Source organism: Orbicella franksi, chromosome 9 (genome assembly GCF_964199315.1).
Source record: "Orbicella franksi chromosome 9, jaOrbFran1.1, whole genome shotgun sequence".
In the NCBI taxonomy this organism is placed as follows: domain Eukaryota; kingdom Metazoa; phylum Cnidaria; class Anthozoa; order Scleractinia; family Merulinidae; genus Orbicella; species Orbicella franksi.
The window spans coordinates 18,745,332-18,772,088 of record NC_138153.1 but is presented as its reverse complement, the minus strand read 5'-3'; the positions used below and the strand labels follow the sequence as shown (position 1 = coordinate 18,772,088).

Sequence of the window (26,757 nt, the reverse complement as noted above, 5' to 3'; positions counted from 1 at the left end):
TCCTATGCACATTTATTGACATGAATATATACCATTCTGTCTTCATGCTAACTTTCGGAAGTTTTTATTGAGACTCAAGCCCCACAAGATCTGCTGAAACTATCTTTCCGTTTTTGTAAGAACGCTTATGTAACATTACATCGTACCAGAAGTTTACCGCCTTGTAGTGAAAAGCTTCTGATCGCACCTAATATATATGCTTATAAGTAACAAAGTGGATAAAAAACAAAACAAAACAAAACAAAAAACAAAAACAAAACTCGGAATACAATAATTATCATCATTACCATTCCATATTAGTCTGACCTTTCTAGACGTTTTTAGAGCTTTTTTCGCAATTTATCTCCCAAGAAACGACAACACCTGCGTGAAATGTTTTATCGGTTTTGTAGTAGCACTTTGTCAGGATTTCTCTCCCGGAAGTTTCTCTTCCCCTACTCCCTGGGGAAAGAGCCATTTACCTTTATCCCGCACTGCACTGCGGTCTTATCAAATATCACTCCATAGAAATCTTGAGTTCGAAGCATAAGCAGAAATTAATTAAAGTTTAGATTTAAAAAGAAGAAAACAGCCATTTCACTGATGTCTTCGACGACTAAGAATCCAATATGGTGGCGAACCTGTAAACTGCGTATACAAATCCATTCATTCACCTCAGAACAAGCTCTCTACATCGTGTCAATGTGTGTCTTAGTTGTTCTGGTATTGTTTCTAATTTCTTTCCGTTACTTCACAAATTAGAAAATCGAGGGGAAAAAAAAGGTCGACGCCATGTTTAGAATTGCCGCTGCATTTCAAGCAACTCTGACGGCTGATACATTGCTGGTTACTCAGCTAATCAAATTGTAGGATTTGCTCCATTAAAGTTTAGCAATATTTGTTTTGCTTTGGAAGTTTAACTAAACAGTAAAATATAAATTATTTATAGAGATGATAATCTAAATGATCCTCAAGAGCGAAACTACGACCACAGCATTTTATACAGCACTGATCACTTCTTTCTTTGTTCTAAAATCCCAATCTGATATCGAGGAAGGAGGCCTGAAAAAAATAAGAAATCAAATAGAGAAGATCTTTTTAGAGTTAAACGTATATACGGTATTTAAATCGTTATCGTAAAATCCAAGATGGCTTCCTGAGAAAGTCGAAAAAAATATCCGTAAAATAGTTTCTGAAATGATTCAAACTGGTAAACTCTGCTCAGTGTTCGTAGTTTTTAGGGTCAAGATCGGCTCGCCGTGGTTCTAGCAGTCACGTACTGTCTTACGGACCTTCTTGGCTAGGATTTCTGAATACAGGCTATTAGTAAACGTACACAGTTTAAATTCAGACGATCGTTCAGTGTCGCATTTCTAATGTTAGATTTTTCCAGATATAGGCAGTGGAGAACATTAGAAATGAAATAAAAAAATATTGTTTTAGTTAATTAAAAGAAGTCCCGAATCCGCTCTGTTCTATCAGGATCATAATCTCTTGGTTCTATATATCAGTTACAATCTGGTGAAGTTGATAATTATCCACAATACATGTCCGTGCAGGTGATAATTATCTACATTGCCCGTCCGTGCTTTATACTCACTAGTATTTACAGTGCCTTCTTAGTCTGCCTATGTGCCATTGTATGAGCAATCGAAAGAGACAGCAGTTCTGTTTGTGTCCCTTGCTGACAGTGCTTGTTTCTGTGCTCCACGTGGGAGCTGCCGTGTGCCTCCTCTGTGCTATTGTCACCTTGACCCTTTTCTTTAAGAGTGATATCGATAGCCCCAGTTTGTTTCGCGCCAGCGAGAATGGTTGGCACGTCAAGATCTCCTGACTGTAACTGGCTTGTCAGGACATTCGTTACATCTAAACTACCAAAATCTTCCTGCAAGTCTTTGAGAGGAAGAAGCAAGACCAAACAGCAAGAAAATGACCACCGCGGATTTTTTCGCCATTCAAGGAGGTTGTTATATAGGTTTAAGGCGTATTGAACTGAAAGATAGAAGGAATGTTAAATATTTTTTTGCAATACGCGAGAAACAAAAACAGACAGAAATTAGCTCGTTTGGTTTTTAATTAGCTGGATGCGTTCCGGATTCAAGGCTTCATGAGCTGAAAGCAAGCACGAAACAGAGGACATATTATTGCAAAAATAGACAGTGCTTAGCTCTTCAAGGTTCAACTGAAAACTTGCAGGGACCTCAGATTTTAACAGTATGGCGATCGACCACCACCGCGACTTAAATCCCTCGAAATCCCCCTATATATTTATTGATGCTGGCGTTTGTTGAATAAGATAGTAGCAACAGTGATCTTAGAATCATTTTGAACGAAACGTTTCAAACGCAGGTTGCAGAGCCAAATGCCGAGAACGCGAGGGACAGACGCATACGGGATTGAGTTGTTCATTACAGTTAGTTAGATCAGACTGACCAGCGCTTGAAAACAATTTAAGACTGCGATGTTGAGAATTTTCATCAAAATGTAATGTAAACACTCTGATGTGATAGTTTACTCCAACCAGTTCTTTAAAAGTGTTTTTGTTTAGTGACCTGACCTGCAATGATAACCCTTTGCTTTTTGGTTTCTGCTTTGGTACATTGCGTAAATGCAGCCGGCGAATCGCTAGAATAGCAGTCGAAACCCACCAAAATATGCGGTGGCTACTAAAGAAATTAAATTCTGCTCTCGATAATTGCGGATCAAACACCCAATAAGAGAGCTTGCATCAATCAAACAGCCTAATTAGTAGGAAAATAATATATTACCGACGACAAGACCGATAACCAAGGTATTTGCCAGAATAACCAATATCTTGAAAAGGGTTGCATCCACGTACGGGTCACTTGAGATTGCTAGGTTTTCTGATGGAATTCTACTCACGGCTCCGATACCCAGGTTGACAACAGTAACGGCTAGGGACACCGTCATTAATCTGTTCTCGGTCGTATCTCCTACGGGTCTGACCCAGGAGAAAAGCATGCCGTATATCCCCGCCATAACCCATGCCAATCCAATGTAGGACCTGCTCTCTTGCCCCACAAGAATCAAACCAGATGTAAGGATGACTTTTCGGGACATTTCAACCAGTTCCCAGTACCACGAGGCTGGTTTATAGTTTTCAAAGAGAAAACGCAATCCTGTAGTCATTTCTGTGCTAGATTCTGGATGCCGAGACGCTTTGGCGTATCTTGTGGAAAATATAACTCTTCGTTGCCTCCAAAGGGCGACAAAGGAAGCGACAGGAAGTGCAATCACATAAGCACAAGAGATGTACGCTGTGATAACCATCTTTTTGTACTTTGGAATATCACATTGTATGCTGTAATCGGCTCTCAGATACTTGTTACATATCTGTTCTTTGTCATCCCGACAAAGTGTCCGACAAACAAATGGCAGGACATTGGCTGTCTTGTAGCAAGTGTTCAGATACGTCACGTACAGGAAGAAAAATAAGTTTCTGAAAACAAGCGCTTTTGTCTCTGAGATTTCTCTTGACTTCATTTCGTCGTCCAGGCGTTTAGTCCTTAAGATGATCGCTTTTCGTACTCTGTAAGCAACACCAGAAAAACCAATGACAACGGCATTTATGGCCATCGTCGCAAACAAGTTTCCAAAGGCGTCCACGTGCAATCCGGGAAAAAGGCACTGAATGGGTGCTATTTGAAGTACATCCATCTGGAGTATTCCCGAATATTTGCCAATGACTTCCAGGGAATCTGGCCATATTATGTACGAGAACGCTTCTAGTAACCCGTAAGTGACCTGATAGAAGCCAATCACGATCTTAAGTTTGGATAGAAACATGTCCATTAGAGAGTATTTTTGGTCTTTCTTGGCCTTCCTTTTGCTCGTCCACACTAAAAAGATAAAGATTATGAACAAAATGGCGGCAATTATGGACAACTGTCCGAGCATCAACTTTTTTGATGGGCACTGTTTGCACGTTTGCAATTGCTTAAAGTATCCTGAGATGCAGACGGCACATAGAGGACCCTTGTAACCAATTTCACAAGGGGAATCTAAACCACCTGTACAAGATCCCTCTATTGGGCATCTATAAGGCGTTGGTATCGAGTAAGGAAATTGTACGCTTAAAGCATCCAATGCCGGTAACGTGGCCAACAGATTTGCACGAAAAACACGATAGCGGTTTCTCTGTGTCTCGTTCCTCCATTTCCACCAATATCCAGGTTTCAAAGTAACATATTCATGATTGCATTTCAGTCCTAGCCCACATTTATGACATTCTTTGAACAGATGTGTTCGATAAAATCCTTCCAAGCACCTACAAGCACGGTGTCCAGCAAAGAAATCAGTCTCTGTCCCTGTGAGAAAGAGACAGATTTATTATGCCTTTTTCCAGCATTCCAGTTTCGTTTGAAATAGACGGGAAACAGCAAGTTCCGATCAAAGTGTAAAATTGTTTCTTTTTTCTCTCGTCAGGTTTTTAAGTGTATGAACTAAGTACCGAAACAGAAGTCAAACTTTTCAACTTAGCTATGTTATGTTATGTTTCGCTTGAAATAAAACTACCTATTTTCCGCTCCTTCAGGGCTAATAATAGCTGTGGCTACAGCTTATGCTTTCTTTTTTTTAGACGAATGAGAAAACTTGACATCGCGAAATAAAAACAATTAATTGTCGCCATTGTTTACCTTCGGGACAAGCCTTGCAATCTTGAGTTTGTTTTCCTGGTGCTTTATCATATGCAACAAAAGAACCGTTCGGACATTTCATGCAGCTTTCGGCAACATAGCCGAAGGTATCAGAGTAGAAACCTCCTGGATAAGGAATTAAATATTGAATACATAATTAAATATATTGTTTGGATCTCCAACGTAAACGATATGAAAATTAAAATTAATGTCAGTTGTTTTTTTCCTTCGCTCTCTTATCTTCCTTTTCTTGCTCTCCTCTCTCTATTTCTTTTTTTTTCATCGCTTGGAGTAATTTTAAGGCCTTTTGGAGTTGTTAAATCAAAGTGCATATGGCTATTTTGGTGAAAGTCTTTAACACGGTTTTCATAAATTCAGTCATCTACATAGTTAGAAAACAGTGGCGGATCTAGGGGAGGGGCCTCGGGGGTCCGGCTCCCCCCTTATTTTGGGTAAAAAAAAGAAGAAATCACAGAAGGAAGAAAAGCCGGCAGGGCAAGCAAAACAAAAGCGCCCCTCCCCTCTCCTTAGCTCAAGGTTTGGATCCGCCACTGCAAAATTACAATTTTGATGTTAACCAAGACACTGGCTGCAAAGAAGCGAGCAAGATACCTGGAGGACAAGGTGTGCATCCATTCTTTCCTTTAGTGGAAGCGTTGGAAAATGTCCCCACTGGACATGGCTTGAGAAGGGTGTCATACTCCGTGTCATTAGTAGGAATTTGTCTGAATCCTGAGGCCAATAAAGCTGAAATAATTGCTAGCTTTACCATTTTGTTCATGTTCGTCTTTAGTTTAACATCTTCTGCGTCGGAGCCAAGAGAATTTCTAGAACAAATTAAACGTAATTACCTGTGTTAAATCTCGATCTATTGGTCAGTTCACTCATTTGATATCTAAGCTGGGTAATCCATGTAGGAAAAGTCGATACATATAGAGAAATTTACACTACAGCTTTACACTGGCATGAAGATTGAAGTTGTGAAACTCTCAACGTTGTCTACTTAGTGGCCATATAGATTAATCACCAGGTGTTCAGAGAAATGGAGCGGGAATTTGTCTCAACATGCGCATGTCTAACAAAAATGTAGCTTACTCCATCACGATGTATACAGCGCACATGGTCTCACTGCAAAAAGGGTCACTGAATTTTTAAGGTACTAACAGATATATAACGCTGAAATCCGTGCCGTATTTCAATGTTCCAACCATTCTACTTCTGATAAACCTGAGAACAAACATAAAGACTAGTTTGATAATGTTTGTGTATTTAAGAGGTCAAAAACATGTTCCATGTTTGTATCGATTTGTAGAAATACATGTACGAGTGGACGTTTGGGAGAACGACAAATGCTGTGGGAACATGAGCCGACAGGAAAGTATTTCCACTGCTTTTTCGATTCTCCCAAACTTTCACTCAGAAAAACAAAGATAACAAAAGTGAAAAAAGAAAACAACTTGTCTTCTTTGATCATCAAAAGGTAAATTCTCTTTGCTCGCACAATCATTACGTCAGCAGCTCTTGCTAGTCCTGAGTTTCTATCAAGTTTTAATAAGTATAAATCTACTAACGTTCTGTCCAGGGGCACCAGGTACTGGCTTACATATGAATTATTGATAAGTCATAAGGACTAAGGCCATTTTATAGAACAACTACATGAGAGAATTTAATTTCATCTTTTAAGTTGCCCATGTTAGAAGCCGCGTGCAAAAACAGACTGAAAGGGCGCCTGTCTGTAAATACCGAAACGTCCCATTAAAAATTGTCCAATACCGCAATACCAATTCCCAACGTTCCCCCTCAGAAGTGTATCGACCATCAGATCTTTTTTGTACAGACGTCGCCGCCATGGATCCGTTCTTTCAATGCCTATAGCGGATATATTCTGTTAGTACTAAATCAATGTTAGTACACTTTGAGTTACATTTTCAAACTAAGACCACCGAAGTTGGCGAAGGAGTCTGAGCTCAATATCTTTAGCTTCGTCCTGAGCAAATACCTTTTGTAAAGAGCAAAACAAACAGTTATTTAGTTTCCTGCTGTGTTTAATAATCTATTTATGGACAGTTTATTTTAGCGTTCACGTAAAGCAAGGAAAATGAATAGAGATATCAAGGCTGCGTCTCTTGGGAAGAAAATAAAATTAAGATCACGAAAAATGAAGCGATTTTGACCTTCGTTTCCATGGAGTGGGTTTCTGAAAAGTCAGCTGTCAAAAAATTAACTTATTTTTGCCAATGTTAGGTATTTCTACTCATATATCTAGACCTGGTCCAATAACATATTCCATTAGGGGGATCAACTTACACCTGCAGTGGAAAGTAGGAAGACTTCCTAAATGCATCCGGATCGATTGTAGTTATAGGATTATCCGATACCATTCTTAAACAAAAATTAACAAAGAGATAAATAGTAACCCGAACAACCTAGCTAATTTAGGTATCGCGGTCTTTCTTACCAGTGGTAAACTTATCAAAATTGTGACAAACGATTTGTCGAAGATGGCTATCGATCTACGAAACCTTTGTTGACGATTTTCAAATGTTCTGCATGACATTCCATATAATTGCAAGTATTTTCCTGTTATGAGTGCTTTTCGGGGCGCCATATCATCTAATTTAGGGAATCTGGTACCTTTTCTAAAACAATAATTGAATGAATAGCTCAGTTAAGGCATTAATACAGGGATTAATAATTGAGCCGTCGCGCTTCCCTTTATGAAAATGTAGCTTACAAGCTTATTGCTGTTCTTCCCTTTATCGTTATCAATTTTGGTATTTTTCACACTGAAGAAGGTCTATGCCCGACACGTTTGTGATTTTTTACAAGATGACCCTTTTAAATACTTCTACGTTATCATTTTTTTTTTATTTTCTTTTGAACGATTACACAGGTGTCACGCATCAACCGTGGATAACAAATTCTTTCGTTTTGCTCATCCTACACATTTTGTAAATTATTCTTGCTATGTCTTGGTATAATGACTTTTTGTTGGTGTTCTATCTTTGAACTGTGTGAATCTGTAAGTTTCAATCTTACACTCTTTTGGTCCAAAGGCCTTGGGGATAGCTTTTCCCACAATTCTTAAAACTTTGCACAACCTAGACTAGGAGTCGTGCCTTTAGAATCAGTAATCCACATGTTTACTTGCCGCAAATGTGCAATGGCGCAGTACGAAGCTTTTAAATGGTATGTTCACCACGGGTGCGGTGAATATAGCGTCATAATCAGACTTTTGAATTGACTTATACTAAATTGGAATGTTCACTGACCTCGCACTGTCCCTTGATACTTACATAATCTTAGTCTGATAATAGAAAGCTCGATACGGAATATTCATCAATCTATTCGCACTTAGAAACCTAAAAATTAACGAAAATAGAATATGTGCCTAGGTATTACCCAACCTGTCATTTATTCTACCTGGAACATAACCATTAACTTTCAGCTTTAGCATTTCTTTATGCTATTTGTTATAATGTTGTTTCATTTGTTTATTGCACGACGAAGTTCGGGCACTGTCCTGAATGATCTCACACCATCACTCTTGAAGATTTCTTGGTAATTTATTATGGCTTACATTTTTAAAAGAACTTGTTTTCACAAAGAATATTCCTTTTCTTTTTCTCCCAACTTTCTTTCTCTTCTGTTTTGTTTAACATCAGACGTGAGTATACGGCATTATGTACATACGGCAGCAATTTTACGCATTTCATGTACACCCAACTAGGACTAATACGTACAGATAGTCAGTGTCCCGACCGACGGCAAAGGTCTCATTTGATATCCAGTTTATCATGTTATTATGCAAAGTTCTAGCAATCAATGAATCAAGCGATTAGAAAGGTATTGAAATGACAGTTATGCGAGGTACTAAGAGTTAAGAAAGAATTTTAAATCTTGGGTTCCAAATGCAACTTTGTTAAAAAGTTTTTAGTAATATATGTAAATACATCTTGATAAGTACAAAAGAACTTTATTCTTTAATCTGCTAAAAATAAATCAATAAAAGGAAAATTGATTTACAGAGAATCTTTTAACTTGTTTTTGATTTGAATTGTTTTTAAAAGTGTTTCATCTTATTCCATATAAGTAATTCAATTTGTGGTTGGTGTCGTAGCGGAGCCCCATACTCATATAGGAAAGAAAAGGAAACCCATGAACTTATTTCTCATGGACGGTTATCATGGCTAGCGGTATTGCTCGTGGACGCGTACGCACGACGACGACGACGACGACGACGACGACGACGGCGGCGGAGTCGCGCAAGATGTCGGCCATACTCCAGCTAATAGGTTTACAGAGTCCTTCTTTGGTACTGGAATCCCTGTTACGGTCAATTGACAGTTGTCAAATTAAGGTATTCGCTGACTAGTATCAGGTGATCATATCGCGGGCTCAAGTTTAGAGCTTATTGCGGTCACGTATTTTTTTTAAAGTTGACCACTAAGTTAGATCGCGGGCTCATGTCAGGTTAACTTGTTGTAAACAGGGCCGGGTTGTTAGAAGCTCCAACCCAGGATTAAAAGTTACCCAAAGTATAAATTTAACTTGTCTACAAATGTTTTTAACTGCTTTTGTTTTGTGTAGTTTGAGATTATTCAAGCTCAAGACAGAAGGCCAAAAAATATAGAGAAAACCTCACTGCAAAGTTAAAAACTCAAATCAAAATTCTCGCTTATTCTAGGATAGCTTAAACGGCCCAGGAGCTCTGCTTTTAGGCTCGGCTAAATCTCTGTATTAAACTGTTAAAGTAATGATAGCTACAGTAGCTGCAAGCCTGCTCCAAACAATCCATTTGGTAGGTATTGAATTCTGTTATAAGAAAGATATCTGCGGCAGACAGAAATAAGCGTATTACTTTCCAAATTGCAAGAGACTAATGACCGTTTAAAACTGTACTGTATAGGATTCCTTGTTTTTTTTTTCTTTTTCCTCATAATAAACCACAAAGTTTTCCGTTTGTCTTAATAAAGATTAAAAATAAGCCGTTTATACTTACAGCACTTCTAAACTGTTAAGACCGGAGAACAAATTCGCGCTAAGGTTGTGAATCTTATTCGAAGCCAAGTGTCTGGTACGGAAACAAAATCAAGTAGGAAATAAGACAAACTGGAAATTTTCAGTGCACAGTAAAAAAAAAAAAAAAAAAAAGATTTATTTGATGCAGTTCCTGTCCATAACTCAGTAAAAAAGTGAAAGTCTAGTGCCTACTGAATAAAATAGTGAAAGATCCCATCAGGGCTACTGCATAACCTGTTGCCTCCTACCCTCACGTGGCAAACCCCGTGAGAAAGTCTATAACGTCGTTGTGCCGCATGTTAGGAGAGAATCTTGACCGAGGTCGTGAGTACAGACCGAACGCAGTGACGTCTGTACACACGATCGAGGTCAATATTCTCCCATACATACCCATTAAACGCGGTTAATAAGATGTTTGTTATATGGCAAACAAGAAAAAAATCAATTCGTTTAATGTAACTTGTACTAGCTGACATTTTGCTCATTTGCGAAAGGCGATAAGCTGAACTTAAATCTACAAAAGTTTGCTCGTCCGCTTTACTTGTTTCTCATCAACCTTTTTGGCACTTCCATAAATAAATATTTTTGGAAGAAAATGGTCAACATTTTTGTACTTTAGTGTGCAATTTTTTCACAGCAAAATGTAACTGGTCTAGACCCGGAAAATCTAGACCTCGGTCAATATCGAGTTCAGCCAATCAAATTCGTGAATTCGGTAGTTGTCAGTCCTTGTGAGACACAGCCATATAGTAATGTAAAATAGAGATTCTTAAGCAATAAACTAGTTCTTGCTACAGACTTACAAAGATTGTAACGATGGCATACAACAAAACAGTTCCTTTTGCAGGTATTGTATTTCGTTGTAAGAAAGATCTCTGTAGATAAAAAAAGATTGGGATTAGTGATTGACTTCACTGTTGCATTGGCGTCAACGCTCGCTTAGTTGGCTCTAATATTAATTTTATCATCCTCTTAAAAAACGAATTTCCTGTAGTTGTTCAGAAAAAAGCCAACATCATCATCATCATCATCATCATCATCAACAACAACAACAACAACAACAATAACAACAAGAAAACGAAGCGAAACTTCGATGAAGGGTTTCTTACCTCCATCAAAGTTGATTTATTCACGATCAGTCAGTGTTCGTCAGAGTTACACAATTTATAATTTGCGTGCTACTCAGCAAACACAAAAATGTTTGCTTTTGGCCGGAAAACACAGTCAAATCTCTCCTTGCGGAAACCATTTTTCTACACTCAACAAATGTTGAAGCTATTCCTCAACACGGTTCCAGATTTTTCAATAGGGAGTTTAAGAAAACCACGATGGCAACGGCAACGGTAACGTCGCTAAACAAAAGGTTTAATGATCAAAACATTGACATTTTCAGTGCACAGTAAAAAAAAAAAAGATTTATTTGATGCAGTTCCTGTCCATAACTCAGTGAAAAGGTGAAAGTCTAGTGCCTACTGAATAAAATAGTGAAAGATCCCATCAGGGCTACTGCATTACCTGTTGCCTCCTACCCTCACGTGGCAAACCCCGTGAGAAAGTCTATAACGTCGTTGTGCCGCATGTTAAGAGAGAATCTTGACCGAGGTCGTGAGTACAGACCGAACGCAGTGACGTCTGTACACACGATCGAGGTCAATATTCTCCCATACATACCCATTAAACGCGGTTAATAAGATGTTTGTTATATGGCAAACAAGAAAAAAATCAATTCGTTTAATGTAACTTGTACTAGCTGACATTTTGCTCATTTGCGAAAGGCGATAAGCTGAACTTAAATCTGCAAAAGTTTGCTCGTCCGCTTTACTTGTTTCTCATCAGCCTTTTTGGCACTTCCATAAATAAATATTTTTGGAAGAAAATGGTCAACATTTTTGTACTTTAGTGTGCAATTTTTTCACAGCAAAATGTAACTGGTCTAGACCCGGAAAATCTAGACCTCGGTCAATATCGAGTTCAGCCAATCAAATTCGTGAATTCGGTAGTTGTCAGTCCTTGTGAGACACAGCCATATAGTAATGTAAAATAGAGATTCTTAAGCAATAAACTAGTTCTTGCTACAGACTTACAAAGATTGTAACGATGGCATACAACAAAACAGTTCCTTTTGCAGGTATTGTATTTCGTTGTAAGAAAGATCTCTGTAGATAAAAAAAGATTGGGATTAGTGATTGACTTCACTGTTGCATTGGCGTCAACGCTCGCTTAGTTGGCTCTAATATTAATTTTATCATCCTCTTAAAAAACGAATTTCCTGTAGTTGTTCAGAAAAAAGCCAACATCATCATCATCATCATCATCATCATCAACAACAACAACAACAACAACAATAACAACAAGAAAACGAAGCGAAACTTCGATGAAGGGTTTCTTACCTCCATCAAAGTTGATTTATTCACGATCAGTCAGTGTTCGTCAGAGTTACACAATTTATAATTTGCGTGCTACTCAGCAAACACAAAAATGTTTGCTTTTGGCCGGAAAACACAGTCAAATCTCTCCTTGCGGAAACCATTTTTCTACACTCAACAAATGTTGAGGCTATTCCTCAACACGGTTCCAGATTTTTCAATAGGGAGTTTAAGAAAACCACGATGGCAACGGCAACGGTAACGTCGCTAAACAAAAGGTTTAATGATCAAAACATTGGCTGTGCACGTGTGTTATAATTCCTAGTACATTTCTTTGCTGTCCTTTACAAAACAACAATTCTGCGTTGTACAGAGAACGTGAACTTGACAACGGCTAATTTTTTTTTAATGTTTCGCCCTGTGCGAGTTTCAATTTCGTGATGGTTTTGACAATAAGAAACAAAGGAAAATGACTTAAGAGTATTGGGAGATTCTTAGGTGAAATATTAACACATTTTTTAATCGACGTTGTCCTTGGCGTCGCGTCCTGGTTTCTTAAACTCTCTAATAGAGATTACGTAAGACCATAATGCTTTAGTAGCTTGTTCACCTTTCAATCGCACGTGGGGAAGCGCTCGTGTAGGGCACGCTAAAATTGTGATTTCTCTCGCATATGCCGTCTTTTCATCATATAATCTCGTTCCCAGATCTCTTGTGGACGAAGCCGAAGGCGAGATCTGGCCAAATCCGATTTGCACCACGTGATCGCTTGTCAGGAATGTGACAGGCGAGGCAAGAGCGCATGCCCAAAATAAATTGCCGAAATGGCGGAACAGAAAGACTCAGAAGACTGACTCAGGCGCGTAGAATTTAGAGGTTAAGCAATGTTGCAGTATTTTTATGTTAGCTTAGGGCCAGGTAGAGAATTAGAGTTTGTTTTGCGGTTTAAAGTTAGCCAGTAAATATTGTTAGCAACATCCTTGCTCGTCGCTGTGGACGTTGCTCATGGACATGGCGGACATGTCAAATATTGAATTTGACCGTGGCACATTGAAGTTTTCCTTAACTGAACGCGGAACGCCTGATTTAAAGTTAAAAACTAAACAACTAGAGGCTTTGAGAGCAGTGGTACAGCAAAAGAGAGATGTGTTAGCCGTCCTGCCAACAGGATATGGGAAGTCTTTAATATATCAACTTCTGCCGAGTATGTTTAACTTTTTGTGGTATGGTATTGCTCGGTTGCAATTCTTGTCACCAAGCGGACAAAGAGACAGGGATCGAAGTCCAAGGTGATTCTGTGGAAAATGTGTTGTGCGGACGTGTTAGCATCGTGTTCGCCCATCCGGAAGTACTTATCAGTAGTAAGAAATGTGGAGAAATGTTGTTATCTGATGTTTATCAAAAAAACGTAGTCTGTGCTGTGGCTGACGAAGCTCACTGCAGTGGATTCGTGAGTAATTGCCATTCAGTCATTTTGAGTTATGTAGAAATTTTATAAATTATTTTGTTTATTATTTCAGATTTTATTAGTTAATTGTAGGTCCACATCAGCCTCACTGGCTGCTAATCTTTGTAGCCTGCATTACTAAATAAAATGATGAGGATGAAACTTTTGTTGCACCTCGCCTCTCTCTGGTCTGAAATACTCAATATGTAAAGATGTTAAAGCAGTTGTTAATTCTATTGTATTGAATTAATAGAGTAAAAGTATAGACTGTGACTTTTTGTTTCAGTTTTAGTGTTTTGATCTTGATGTGGACAATATGCGATTTAATACATATTACGTCTACATGTACAGGCATATTGTCCTAAGGTGGGGTCAAACACATAACCATAATTGCTTTCTACAAGTAATACATATCTCGTTGCTGCAATATACTCTAGAAAATAATTTTCAGTGGGTATTTTTCTGTATTCTCGCATTCTTCAAGGCTTTCTTCCAAGTGTAATCGCTTCAGGTAGTTCCTCACTTCTGGAATGAGCCAAACAGATGAAGCGTTTACACTTGGTAGCCTCGACGAAACAGCCACATTGAGTAGTTTGACGTTGATTGTCTCAACAGGTTTGTTGCTTGCCTCTTTTTTCGACTGAAAAAAATCGAAGCGGAACGTAAACACAATGCGGACCTCTCAGGAAACAGCATACTTACGAAAATCCAAATTTTTCTACAGTTATCTTGGTTATAGCAAAGTAAATATTGACCAGTTCCAAAAATAATACTCCAGAAGCACTTCTCTTGTATTTCTCTCATACAAAAAGCAATGTTCAAACAGCTTTTTGAGTGAGTTCGCCGGAGGGAGACATGCAAGATGAAATTACGTGAGCTGAACATAACAAACGTCTTTGGCAATTTACGCAGAATTTACGAAGTTCCATGGACAGTTTCTGACATTTTTTACATATCTAACGGCCTAAATGATCTATTGGAAACTCTTTTAATAGGATAAGCTCAAGCAAATGTATATTTCAATTGTTTTCCGCACTGCGTTCGCCAGATATTCGTCAAATTTTCATGACCACAAACAAACAGATGGATCGCGCGAAAGAAAGGAAATCCGTAAAACTTACCTCTGGGTTGTTCAATCCCGAATTGTAAATTAATTCCAAATCTTTCCTCCTCTCGTCTTTTCTTATCTACTTTTCTCTTTCACCAATCACGGAAGTTTCTAGCCTAAAACTTGAGTTTGAAGAAAGCTGCGGGGTTGTTTCCACCATTGATCGCTGGGCTGATATTTCTGCTAATTGAAAACTGAAATAACTCTGATCAACGCAAAAAGCACAGTTTACTTCTTTCTTAACTGGCCCGATTTTGTCACTTGTAGTTGAGAGGGAACTTGACTTTCTTTTTCATCATGGAATAACGCTTTCCTGGACGAATTTTGCCTGTTAATGCGACTCTTTTTTTGCCTTTGCGCACAACAAGGCGAGGTAAAAGGGCTTGATTTTGGTGAGCTCCGAGTCCGCTCTACTTTCTCTTCTCCTTTCCCAAGATTTATCTGCGTTAGAGCACATCTCGTTTGAAATGGAAGCAGCTTGTCTCGCAGATTTAACAGTGTTCGGTAACAGTTCCTGCACAGGTGCTTAGGAAAACAATCGTCCTCCTGTACTCTCACTTTTGTAAAATCGCTTATCAAGCGCTGTAATTTTACGGTTTTTCTGTAATCCGAAAAAATCATGAACCTCTGGTTGGTATTTGTTGTGTTGCCGCAAAGACGGCACAAGTTTTTGTCAAATGTTGCAAATTCCCCTGACTGCCCCTTAGTTGTAACATTGACCCATTCAAGTTTGCCGCGGAAAACCGCGTAAATGTTCAAAGAAGGGGTTGGACGGGAGTCAAATTGAGCAGCCAATCAAGAAAAAGAAATTTTCTTACTTGGCCAGATCTCGCCTTCGGCTTCGTCCACAAGAGATCTGGGAACGAGATTATTCATCATATGGTAAGTTGTTAAATAGTTTCAGGAACCATAATCGGGGACGGAGACAGTAAGTCTTGGGGTCTGCGAGCAACTATGATATGGGACAATTTTTCTATTTTTAGAACAAATTGCGCCATCCTGACGTCATATATCCGCGCGGATCCAAGTACATGTCGGGGGCTCTCGCGTGGATGTTGTCACGTTGCGTGATCAAATGCTCCGAGTTGCGAGATTCTCTTGCAGATTTTTCACAGCGATGGCAGGGAATAAGGCAGGGAATAAGAACCAGGGCTCTTATATGTAGTTTTTATGCTCTGAGCTAATGGAAAAGGGTCGAAAACATGACTTCCATTTCGCGCTGTGAATGAATGTTCGCGCTAATTGTACGCGTAAGCTTTTGCGCTTGTTCTATAAAGAAAAGTTATGTAAGAAAACTCCTTACTCTGGTATCGAGTTAACACTTAATCATAGCCAAACCCTGTTTTGATAGTCTCTTATTGTTTCTGTTTGTTTGGCGAGTTTGCAAAAGTTTTTGAAAGGAAAGTCTGACGCGTACAAGTAGCTCATTTGCATAGTGCAGCGCGTGCACTTTCAAGTCCGAGTCGGTGTTTTCAATCGTCAACAAATCTTGACAAAGATTTCTTTCGTTGTCTTTTGTGCCGAGATGCTGCAACAATTTTCACCAACGCCAAAAGGCTACTAACATCATGTGTGTTTCTTTAACATAGTGAAATTTTACACTGCGAAAATAAAATAGACAAGGAGTTTTGATAATTCAACCAACAAAATCGAAATCTTTATTCGCGTACCGTGACTATTCGAGTTGATTAAAGAAAGCTGATTATTTCTGCTGTATTCACATATTTTCAGCTAAGCTTTTAATATGTTCTCAAACATTTATCAACCTTAAACATATTTAAAAACTAGAGATACATGAGTTTGATGTACGTTTTCACACGAATTTGGGGAAGTCCAATTTGTCATGTCAATTTTACTGACTGGCAAAGCACTCATCGGCGGGCGCTCTTTTTCATCGACAACAGTCAATTTATTGGATTTTTACACAAACAAAACTGAGCTGCATCTACAGACATAAACTTTATTGTCACTTATTGGGCCTTGATAAAACATCAAGCGTTGCTTATAATTCAGGCGAATTACTGTTCGGTCGAGATAGACTCTGGTGAAATCCTCGCAAGCGTGTGGCAAGAGGAGGGAAACTTTGAAGTCCTGAAACGCTGCTATATCCAAATATATCCAACTAGTTGTTTGCTGTGTTTTGGAAAAGCTGTTAATCTTCAACATATGTGAAACTTAAAGTGGAGTAATGTGGAGCTCTTGTAAAAGAAGTAGCGGAACACAACTTGGTCAGTGATATATATCATAAAGCGGTACATAACTAAATTCGGCACTGTCTTACTTCACTCAAACTGGAGCAGCTTACGACAAAAATACTGAAGCAAAATTCCAACAGACATGAAAGAGGGGGACATGGGTGGGGGGGGGGGGGGAAGGGTTCTGAACACCGCAACACCGCATCACCGCAAGAAAAGTCAACGAAACACCGTCACCGCAACACGTATTTTTAGCGCCATGGTTCGAGTCTACACTTAAAATAATACTTTTATACCTCAACAGTTTTCCACAGAATAAGCACATCACAACGCTTTTCATTGCGCATATGTCGATACTGCTGATGCCTGTAAATCCGTTTTCTTTCTCTTGCGAAGAAACCTTGCGCGAAGCTAGGAAGCGGACGAAGAAAAAAGAGAGGAGCCTCGAGAGATGGCCTTTACCCCAGATCCCTCTCTTCTTCTACTTCGCTCACTTTTCTTGGTGTATAAACCCACTGACTGAAGCCCTATTTCGACTGAAAGCATTGCTTTCCGGAGCTAGCTGCGTTTGCGTTCGATATCGATGATCGTTTGAAAAAATAGAAGGTCAAGAAAGTCGCAGGAACTTGGAGCGGGTACAGACCGGTATCAGAATGACCTCTAGACGAAGCCGAATCGTAAACGTGTGTAAGTTACAAAGCTTCCTTAGCTTAGAAAGCCTTCTTTCTTCCCTGCCGGCACGACTCTAAATATACTTTGTGGCCGGTATTCTTCGCCGCCTTTTACTTTTTTCGTGGGAAAAAGCTGCACAGTCAATAGTACATTATATTCGGCCTTGGCGTTTCCAGAATTTCCAGGATTGTTTGTGTCCTCGCTCCTCCACGTGTCTGCCGAACACTGAGCTCCGGGTGGCAGAGGTCGAGTTACTTGCCAAGTTACGTATAACTGAAAACAGCTTCGGATTGGCAGCCGAAGTATATTGAACATTGACTAGAAAGTGATGGTCAGTATTTTGTTACAAATTATTAACCTCAATGGTACGTGTTTGTCATAAATTAGCATGGATTAACGAAGTTTACATGCTACATTTAGGTCAAGTTTAGGTTTGAGACAGGTAAATCAAAACACCCAGCACCGCAAAAAAATTTCATTTCACCGAACACCGCAGCGTGAAAAACACAAACATCGCACACCGTAGGGTTTGAGCAGGGCGCTTATATGTAGGGCGGTGAAACGAGCGGGTCCGAGCAAAAAGGTGTGATGCAGTAGACTGGGGCCTACTAAAACGAGCAGACTCCGCTTACTTACACTGGAACTTAGATTTCTAAAGAAATTCTACGAAACTCCCTTCTATATGAAGAAGGAAGGTTTTTAGTGCATTTTTGTTCTGAGGCAATGGGCAAAGGTGAGTTTTTCAGGTTGCCGGAAAACAGGACTTCATATTTCGCGCTGTAAGATATGCTCGCGCTAGTTGTACGCGTAATCTTTTGCATTTCTTCTGAATAAACGTTACGAAATTCTTTACTCTGGTATCACTGGTTAATTTTTGCGTTTCTTAGAACAATCAGAATAATGTCTAATCATAACCAAAACCTGTTTTCGATCGATTATTGTTTCTGCTTGTGGCGATCAGGAAAGTCCAACGCTTACGAGTAGCTAATTTGCATAATGTGGCGCGTGCACTTTCAAGTCCGAGTCGGTGTTTTTAAGGGCCCATTAACCGATCTTTTGAAGCCGTTAAGGAAAATTTAGTCTTATCTAACCTCCTCATTTTTGGTTGATTCAGAGTTATTTCATATGTTTCAACTTTTTCATGATCAGTAACACTAGTGATGACGTCATCAGGCCACGTCCATGGTTATGTGACTAATACAGAAAAAATGCAAAGGCTCCCAGGCAAATTACTTTCTCTGGATTTTTTTCATTGATTTAATATTTTAATTTAAATCCTCATTACGCTATGCATCAATCTTGTTTCATTTCTAAAAGGTCAGATTTTGACAGCGTTTCAAAATATTGAAAAATTCGTAATTTTCTGAAAAAAGCATGATTTCGAAAAAGGAATGCATAGCTATGTTACCAACGTTGTTACCAATGTATGCGAATTTGCAAGTTTTTGAGTTGTTTTTATTTCCCGTGCTCAGGCTGACGTAGGTGACCGGAAGTGAAATTTCACCTCCTTAGCAACGCGCGCGAGTACGCGCATGAATCGGTTAATGGGCCCTTAATTTCTCAATATGAAATCTTGTCAAAGTATTTTTTTCGCCATCTTTTGTGCTGAGATGATGCGATAATTTTTGCCAACGCTAAAAGGTTACTAAGATCACGGTTTCTTCATAGTGAAATTTTATACTGCGAAAATGAAGAAAACAAGGAGTTTTGAGAACTCAAACAACAAAATGAAATTGTTATTCGGGTTGACTGAAAAGTGCTACCATAATTTTGCTGATTTAATATCTCTGCTGTCTTCCCACATTTCCAGCTAAACTTCTCAAATATGTATCAAATCAGTCTTAAACATATATAAAGCTAGAGATATTGTTTGAGTTCGATTTACGTTTTTACACGAAACGGCGTAATTGAAGTCAATCTGTCATGTTGAACTACAAAACCGGCACGGATCGCCAGGCGCTCCTTTTCATCGACAACCAGCGATTAATTGGATTTTTACACAAACAAAACTGAACATTGTTTACAGACGAAAGTTCTTATGCCTTGGTGAGGCATCACGTGTTGCTTGCAATTCAGACGAAACTCAAACAAGCGAAATTTTATTACTTTTCGTTTGCGATAGACTCTATGGCGAAATCCTTGCAAACGTGTGACAAGAGGAGGGAAACTTTGAAGTTCTGAAACGCTGCTATATCCAAATATATTCAGCTGGTTTTTTACTATGTTATGTAAAAGGTATCGATCTTCAACATATGTAAAATTTAGAGTGGAGAAATGTGGAGTACTCCTAAAAGAAGCAGCGGATCACGGCTTGGTCACGATAAGCGGGACATACCTGCATTCGACACTGTATTACTTCACTCAAATTTGGGTAGTCTACGACGAAACTACTTAAACATCATTACAACAGACATAAACGTATTGACTTTTGGGTCTAAAGCATCAAAAAGGCTTTTGAAAATACAGCACTGGTGGCTCAAAAATAAAGAAAGAAAAGTTGATTTCCGATTCGTCGAGAGGAGATTTTTGGCAGCCATTAATCTCACCGGAAGCGCGGAAGGAGCGCTCGTGTCAGTCTTTTTCCGCATCACACATTGGACCAAGAGCGGACTGCCCGTTTCACCGCCCGGCCTTTTTTCCGCCCTGGGTTTGAGATCACCGCAACCCCGCAAGTGTAGATTTGATTCACCGCGTCACCGCATTAAAAAACCATCAACACCGCAACACCGCAAATCCCCATGTCCCCCTCATGAAAGAATTGAATTGTGGACCAAAAGCATCAAACATTTCAAGAATTTCGGACGCCATTTCCCCGCGCTACATCCGCAAAAATCCTCGCAGCATGTACGCGCGTGTGCCGCACGGGATGGCGCCATTTTTTCTAAAAATAGAAGAATTGTCCCATATCATAGGGACAGCCCCAATACTAGAAATGGCGGGCTTACGGTCTCCGTCCCCGATTGTGGCTCCTGATAGTTTCTATTTCGAGTCTCACTTTTGTTATACGTTTCGCAGGTTATTACGGCTTGCTACAAGGTTGTAATTCAAGATGAAAGGTCGACATCGTTTGTTGTGCTAATGACTAGTGACGTTCGCCGTTGTTATTAAGCTCGTTGTGTATCGAAGGCCGTCCTTGTGTTACTTCGACGCTCTTCGCCGCTTTACATGTCGGACCCGGACAACAAAGGTTATTTGGTCTTATCTGCACCTAAAAATGATACAATACGGTTACCCTCATAAAAAGGCTCCCGCATCTTTGCACGTAATAAATTGTCCGACTGTATTTATTTATCTACGTGCAAGCTTCAAATTCACCGTTGCTTCTCTTACAGGAGAAAAAGTCTTTGCAGATGTTGGAATACTTTAGAGGGAAGCTGTTGAATGTAGTTTGAGGATAGATTTCTGCAAAATTATTAAACAGAAAGTGCAGATATTAGAAACCACAGATACGGTGAAAAAACTTATTCAAATTCCATGTAAGTAGGCCGGTAGCTCAGTGTGCTTTGATTTATGCTGTAATTGATTGGAATAAGAGTCGTTTCTCTTTGTGAACCCATAGTTTTGGAGTGAAGCCGATGATTATATTAGAAACAACTCATCGCCAAGGGGATCAGCCGAGATCCACATACCATCAGTGATTGAATATTATGACAGTCTCGATGATAATTAAGTAGTTATTGTAAATCTTAGATCTAAACGTTCAATCAATCAATCAATCAATCAATCAATCAATCAATCAATCAAGCAATCAATCAAGCAATCAATCAATCAATCAATTAATCATCAATCAGTCAGTCAGTCAGTCAATCAATCAATCAATTTATTAAAGTCTTTGCGTGGGATTGAGGTTGTCCTCAGTATCCGAGCCAGAGGCTCATGTATAAAATGCATGACTAAAATAAAAGAGATAAAATTAAATAAGTAACAACAAAGTAATAAAAAAGATACTTACATGGAATTGTTAACAATTATCATGCTATCCAACTATCCACCAAGCTCGATAATAATTATTTAGTTATAAATATAAACACATCTAACCGAAAATTGTGACAAAAATATACAAATTTAAGAAACGCGGCAGTTTTTCAGCAGAGAGTTGAAATGTTGACCAATCCTCAGCTGTATTACTTGCATGTGAATTCCCTGGACAACGTAATGGAGGTTTTTCTTTGAAACGGTTAATGCTTATCGATCTATAATAGCAAACCGTTTCAACAGTGGCGTTAAACTTACAGAAAAATTAAAATTTCAAGCCTGGAAAATGCATCCTCGTCAATACTGCGAATAGAGTTAGAATCCAGATTTCTGTAAAGGTTAGGAACACACACAAAACGATAAATCAAAATACATTCTAATTTTAAGTGAGTAATATGCTGACGATCTTCGTCATTATCATAATTTGTGCTCAGAATACAAGTTAAAATTAGAAGGGTGTATTTGCAAATCACATCAAACGCCAATTTCTTCAAGTTGTTTGGTGATTTTGAAGCCCTTGTTTAAGGTTTGTCAAGGTTATGATGCTATGATGCACAATGGCATTGACGTTAAACCTAAGAGTGAAGAAGATGGACACAATAAATTAAGAGCCACTTCCTGAACACAGAGCATTTAACGGGCATATCCCTGATCATTGAATGGGATTTACTCTTACGGAATAAGAAAAAAAAGGGTCTTCAAATTAAAAACAAATGCTGTGATCGAATCAAGAATGGTAAATTTCATAGGAATATCCATTGCTGGCCTGTGAATGAGTTCATTAAATATCTTAATATTAAAATCAATCATTCAATGTCTATGAATCATTAAACATCAGTTTTATCCATGGAATGTTTGAAATTATTAAAAATAGCCCAGTAGCTGGCTATCAGGGAACTCGCAATCTGATTGGTTGCGCAGATGTCGCCGATCCACCGATCGAGACGAGATCTTGCAGTGCCTGGACGTCTTTTTCTTTATTATTCCTAAAGCTCCTTTGAAAAAACTAAAACAAAAACGTTGGCAAATTAGCTTTAACGACTACTTTATGTTAAGGGTATCCACCACTAAATCAAGTTTTATTTCTTTTTGAACAAGGATCATTCTTGAAATATTCTTGCAAACGGGCTCGACAAGGAAAACTAGCCAAGAAATCCATGGCGTTTTTCGGAAGTCTACGACACAAGTGGTGGTGAGCCGGGACTTCAATGAACAATGATTATTGTAAAGGAACTTACTCTTTTAATTTATGAGAGAAAATAAGACACGTGAAAGACTATTTTGTGCAAAACGTGCTCTTTGTTTGCAGAACCAAACAAAAAACTTGTTGGTGTTGTTATTACCATGCATTAGAATGCTTGTTATCAGTTCGATCGATTTCGATACTTGGCGAGGGGCTTTGTTTCTTGCCAAATACCAATCGATAGATGCCTCGAACCCACAGCATTTTAACGAAATTTAAGAACAACTTCTAAATCTCTTACAGATTTGTCAAATATTTCACAATAGCGAACACTCCGTCCGTTAGAAATGAAATGTTGTTTGAAGAAACAATTCTGTGGAATAATTTCAACGGCATTATTGGACGTACAATGCAAAAAATAAATGCAAAATATAATGCAACCTTCATCAAAGGCATGCAACATCTTTTTAATTAATAAAACACATTTCACGTGGTGTACAAATATCTCTTACGCTAGTCTTTTTTCAGAATCCTGTCAAGTGTAAAGGTCACGTGACAGGTTAGATTGATAACAATGATAATTTTTGATTGCAAATATTATTTATCGCTTACAGCCATCCTAGATGAATCAAATTGGCGAACAGTCCATTGGGCAGAAATTTAATATTGTTGGAAGAAAGGTACCTGCCGAACAGATAATTTTGTTTTGTTACATGAAGCAGTTGACTGTTAATCGAGATTTTACTCAGTCTTCAACCTTTTTCATACCTAAATGCAATAACAGTTGCTAGCTGTTTTTTAATCTGTTTCTCCATTGTTAAAGGGGACTCAATTGAGTGTCGTAGTAACCACTCTGCCTAGTCACAAAGACGCAGACAATCCAGTGAACCAATCAAAACTCGAAGTAAGTACCCGTAGCTGACGCCAAACGAGGGAAAACGTGAGCGACTCATGATTGGTTTTGGTTTTACTTCGGATTGGGTGAAAAGGTGGCACGAGTTTTTTAAGGCAATCGTGTAGCGTAGCGTTGCAAAACCAATTACTTTTCGATACTTAAGAATGGAAATCTTAAAACTTACAGGGATTCCAGGTTTGGCTGATTGCTGAAAACCTCCTCATGTAAAGATGAAATAGAGTTTGAAGAAAAGTCACTAAAAAATAGGTTAGAGCATGATTAAAGTTATTGAAATACAACATTGTTTCAATGCAACATTTACAATTGTAAAAATTTAAATATATGTACAATTAAAAGGCGGACGTTTTCGACCTTAGAGTGTGAAAAAGCATGTAGCAAGACTATAATGCTGCATGCAAATTAAGGTTTTAGACAGCCTTGAAGAGTAAACAAGCTGATATTATTATCTACTGATCGACTGAGTTGAACGGAATAAAGTAAACTTATATGTAGCAATATATGACCTTATGCGTTCCATGGTGCGACGATAGCTGATCATGCTAAATAAAAAAATATTATTCTTATGTGCTTGTTGCAGTATAATTGGTGCACTTACAGTACTATCAGCTTTGGGAGGTTATTAAACACTCTCTCAGGTAGAAAGGTAATAGCGTTCGAAGAAAAGTTACTATAAAAATGATATCATAATGATTAATACAACGATTTTAAAAATGTCAGAAGTTCTGCTAACCAAAGTGCTAACCAAAGACTTATAAATTCGCTTTCTTAAGCTATAAAAGCTGAACTTACAGCCACGTCAACTCTTTCAGGCTGTTAAACACCCCTTCAGGAAGAAACTCGATTGCGTTTACAGAGAAATCACTGTTAAAATGATTCGTAACATAATGGTATTAACATTTTTCCTTTATATACTGAATTTGCTTGTTATAATTTAAAAAGACGAATGCCTAAACACGAGAAAATATTCAGAAAAAGCAAGTGTTATTGACTCTTCAATAATCTTTCGATTTAAAAGCAAGAAAACGCTGCGAAAGGCAATCCAACGACTTAGGAAAATTTGGGAGGTTGACTCGATGAGAATCACGAAGACTTTTAAAGTAGACCCGACACAAAGACGAAAAATATCTAAAAGCTTACTCTTCTGAATAAGTCTCTAAAGAATATAAAACTTTAAGGTAAAAAGCTGTTGAATTATAAGTCTAAAGGTTTTCGATCTGTTTGATCATCATCATCACTCTGATGATGATCGAACAGATCGAAAACGTTTAGACTCATAATTTTAACAGCTGTTTACCTTAAAGTTTTATATTTTACTTTTATCGGCGAAATGTGTATAAGTCTCTAAAGGTTAGACCTGAATGACAACACCAAAGAGAACAAAAATATTCTTGGAATACATTATTAAAAAGAGAATTGCACGAACTTCGCGTAATATTCATGATCATTGATTACTCTCCTATACTAAACAAGGGAGTGTGTCGGTTAACATCGATCTTACTTACAGCCAGATCAATTTTGTCAGGTTTTCGAAGACCCCATCGGGTAAAAACGTGATGGCGTTTGAAGAAATTCCTCTGTGGAAAGGAATCATGCAGTGGGTGAGAGAGTCATGGGAGCAATTGCATTGGTGAAGAAATCTTCACAGTACAAATAAAGTTTAGAATTATTGAACCACAGCTAAATTTCACTTACAGCTGTTCATCAAGACTGGCCAGCGTATTAAACACGCCATACCGAATGGATGTAATTGCGTTTCCAGACAAGTCCCTATTAAAAAAAGGGACTATTTGAGGATGCGGACAAAAACGAAAGAGAAGAATGAAGGTAAAAACAGGATTGAGAGAGGATGAGGCAAGGTTGGTTGAGGGTAAGGGTTGGGTGAGAGATGGCGATGGACACGGATCAAGATGAATTATATTGTAGATTGGCCGGCCCGTAGTTCAAGGGACGTTGAAGTGACACAACACTCTTGACTTTATTCAACACGAGCAAGGAGTAAGCAACTTAGCTTCGACAACATGTGTTCTGTTCTCTGACCGGTTTCGATCGGTTACGAGACTAAAAGCTACGTGACGTAACAGTCACAAACTGTCCCACTACAGAAGGAGGCAGAGAGGGGAGGGTTTACTATAATTCTCACTTTCACCCTATCCCCAAGATGGTAATAACGGTGAGAGTTAACACTATGGTAGTAGTGAGGAAGAGGGTGAGGATATGGATGAGGTCAGGATGAGGGCGAGGATGAGATTGAGAATGACGCGACACAGTGGTAGTGAGGTGATGGCAATCGAAGAAAACAAGAAGGAGGTTTTCTTCCTCAACGCAGAATAGGCTATTTTTTTTTTTTGCAAGTATGATTTACGCTTTACACAAGGTCAGTCGCGAGAAGCCAGGTGATTACTTAAGGCCGTTGTCTAACATCATCTCTGTAATGCAATGCATTCACTGTAAGCCAACCATGGCTCCCACAGGAAAAAACAGAAATCATCTTCGTTGGTGAAAAGACTCTTATTGTCAAGACTGTACCTTGTTGTTAATAAGAAAGAACGCACGAAATGAAGTGCCCACATCTTTTTTGTTGCAGCCAAACGAATTCTCTCCCAATGCACAATGCTCACACCTGTACGAACAGTGGGTGCTGTGCGTTTTACTTACAGATATCCCAAATACTTCTGGCTATCGAACACTCCATCCGGTAGGGACGTAAGAGCATTGGAAGTCAATTCTCTGTAAAACAAATCCAAAAATACAGTGTAACACATTTTAAATGATTATTGAGGCTATCTTCCCTCTCAGGAGAAAGAGTATGAGAAACGTCAATTCATTACATCTCCATGCGACAAATAGATGTCCACGGTTACTGATGTTACCGCGACAATGAGTGTTTACATCAATGCAATGCAACACAGTAGGATTCGGTTAGTCTCTCCCCAGTAGGGTTTTCAGAATACATTTTATGAAAAACTAATTAAAATTACAACAAAGTACTATTACTCACATATCAAGAAAGCATTTGCGAACAAATGACAAGGTTAAACAATACCAATAGAATATTGCCAAATTTTGGTAGCAGTAAGATTGAAATCAAACCGTGATTTAAAGAAGACGACACGTCGTTTAAATTTGCAAGACATGTCTCGGAGACTCAGTATCCATCTTCAGTTAAAGGATGTCTACAAGTGAGTGACTATATATACCAATTACCAACTTAAGATCAAAGAAGCCCTTCATATTGA

At 38.7% G+C, this 26,757-nt stretch overlaps 1 protein-coding gene across 1 annotated transcript; it reads right to left on the bottom strand.

Moving 5' to 3' along the window:
* Window positions 1-1,015: 1,015 nt before the first annotated feature.
* LOC145497434 (cysteine repeat modular protein A-like) lies at window positions 1,016-5,425 on the bottom strand. Its single transcript, XM_081477237.1, has 5 exons — window positions 5,250-5,425; window positions 4,638-4,763; window positions 2,748-4,307; window positions 1,580-1,971; window positions 1,016-1,041 (listed from the first exon to the last, which is right to left on the bottom strand). Exons 1-4 carry the CDS (start codon window positions 5,416-5,418, stop codon window positions 1,586-1,588), a joined length of 2,241 nt encoding a protein of 746 aa, XP_081333363.1. The 5' UTR covers window positions 5,419-5,425; the 3' UTR covers window positions 1,016-1,041; window positions 1,580-1,585.
* Window positions 5,426-26,757: the final 21,332 nt, after the last annotated feature.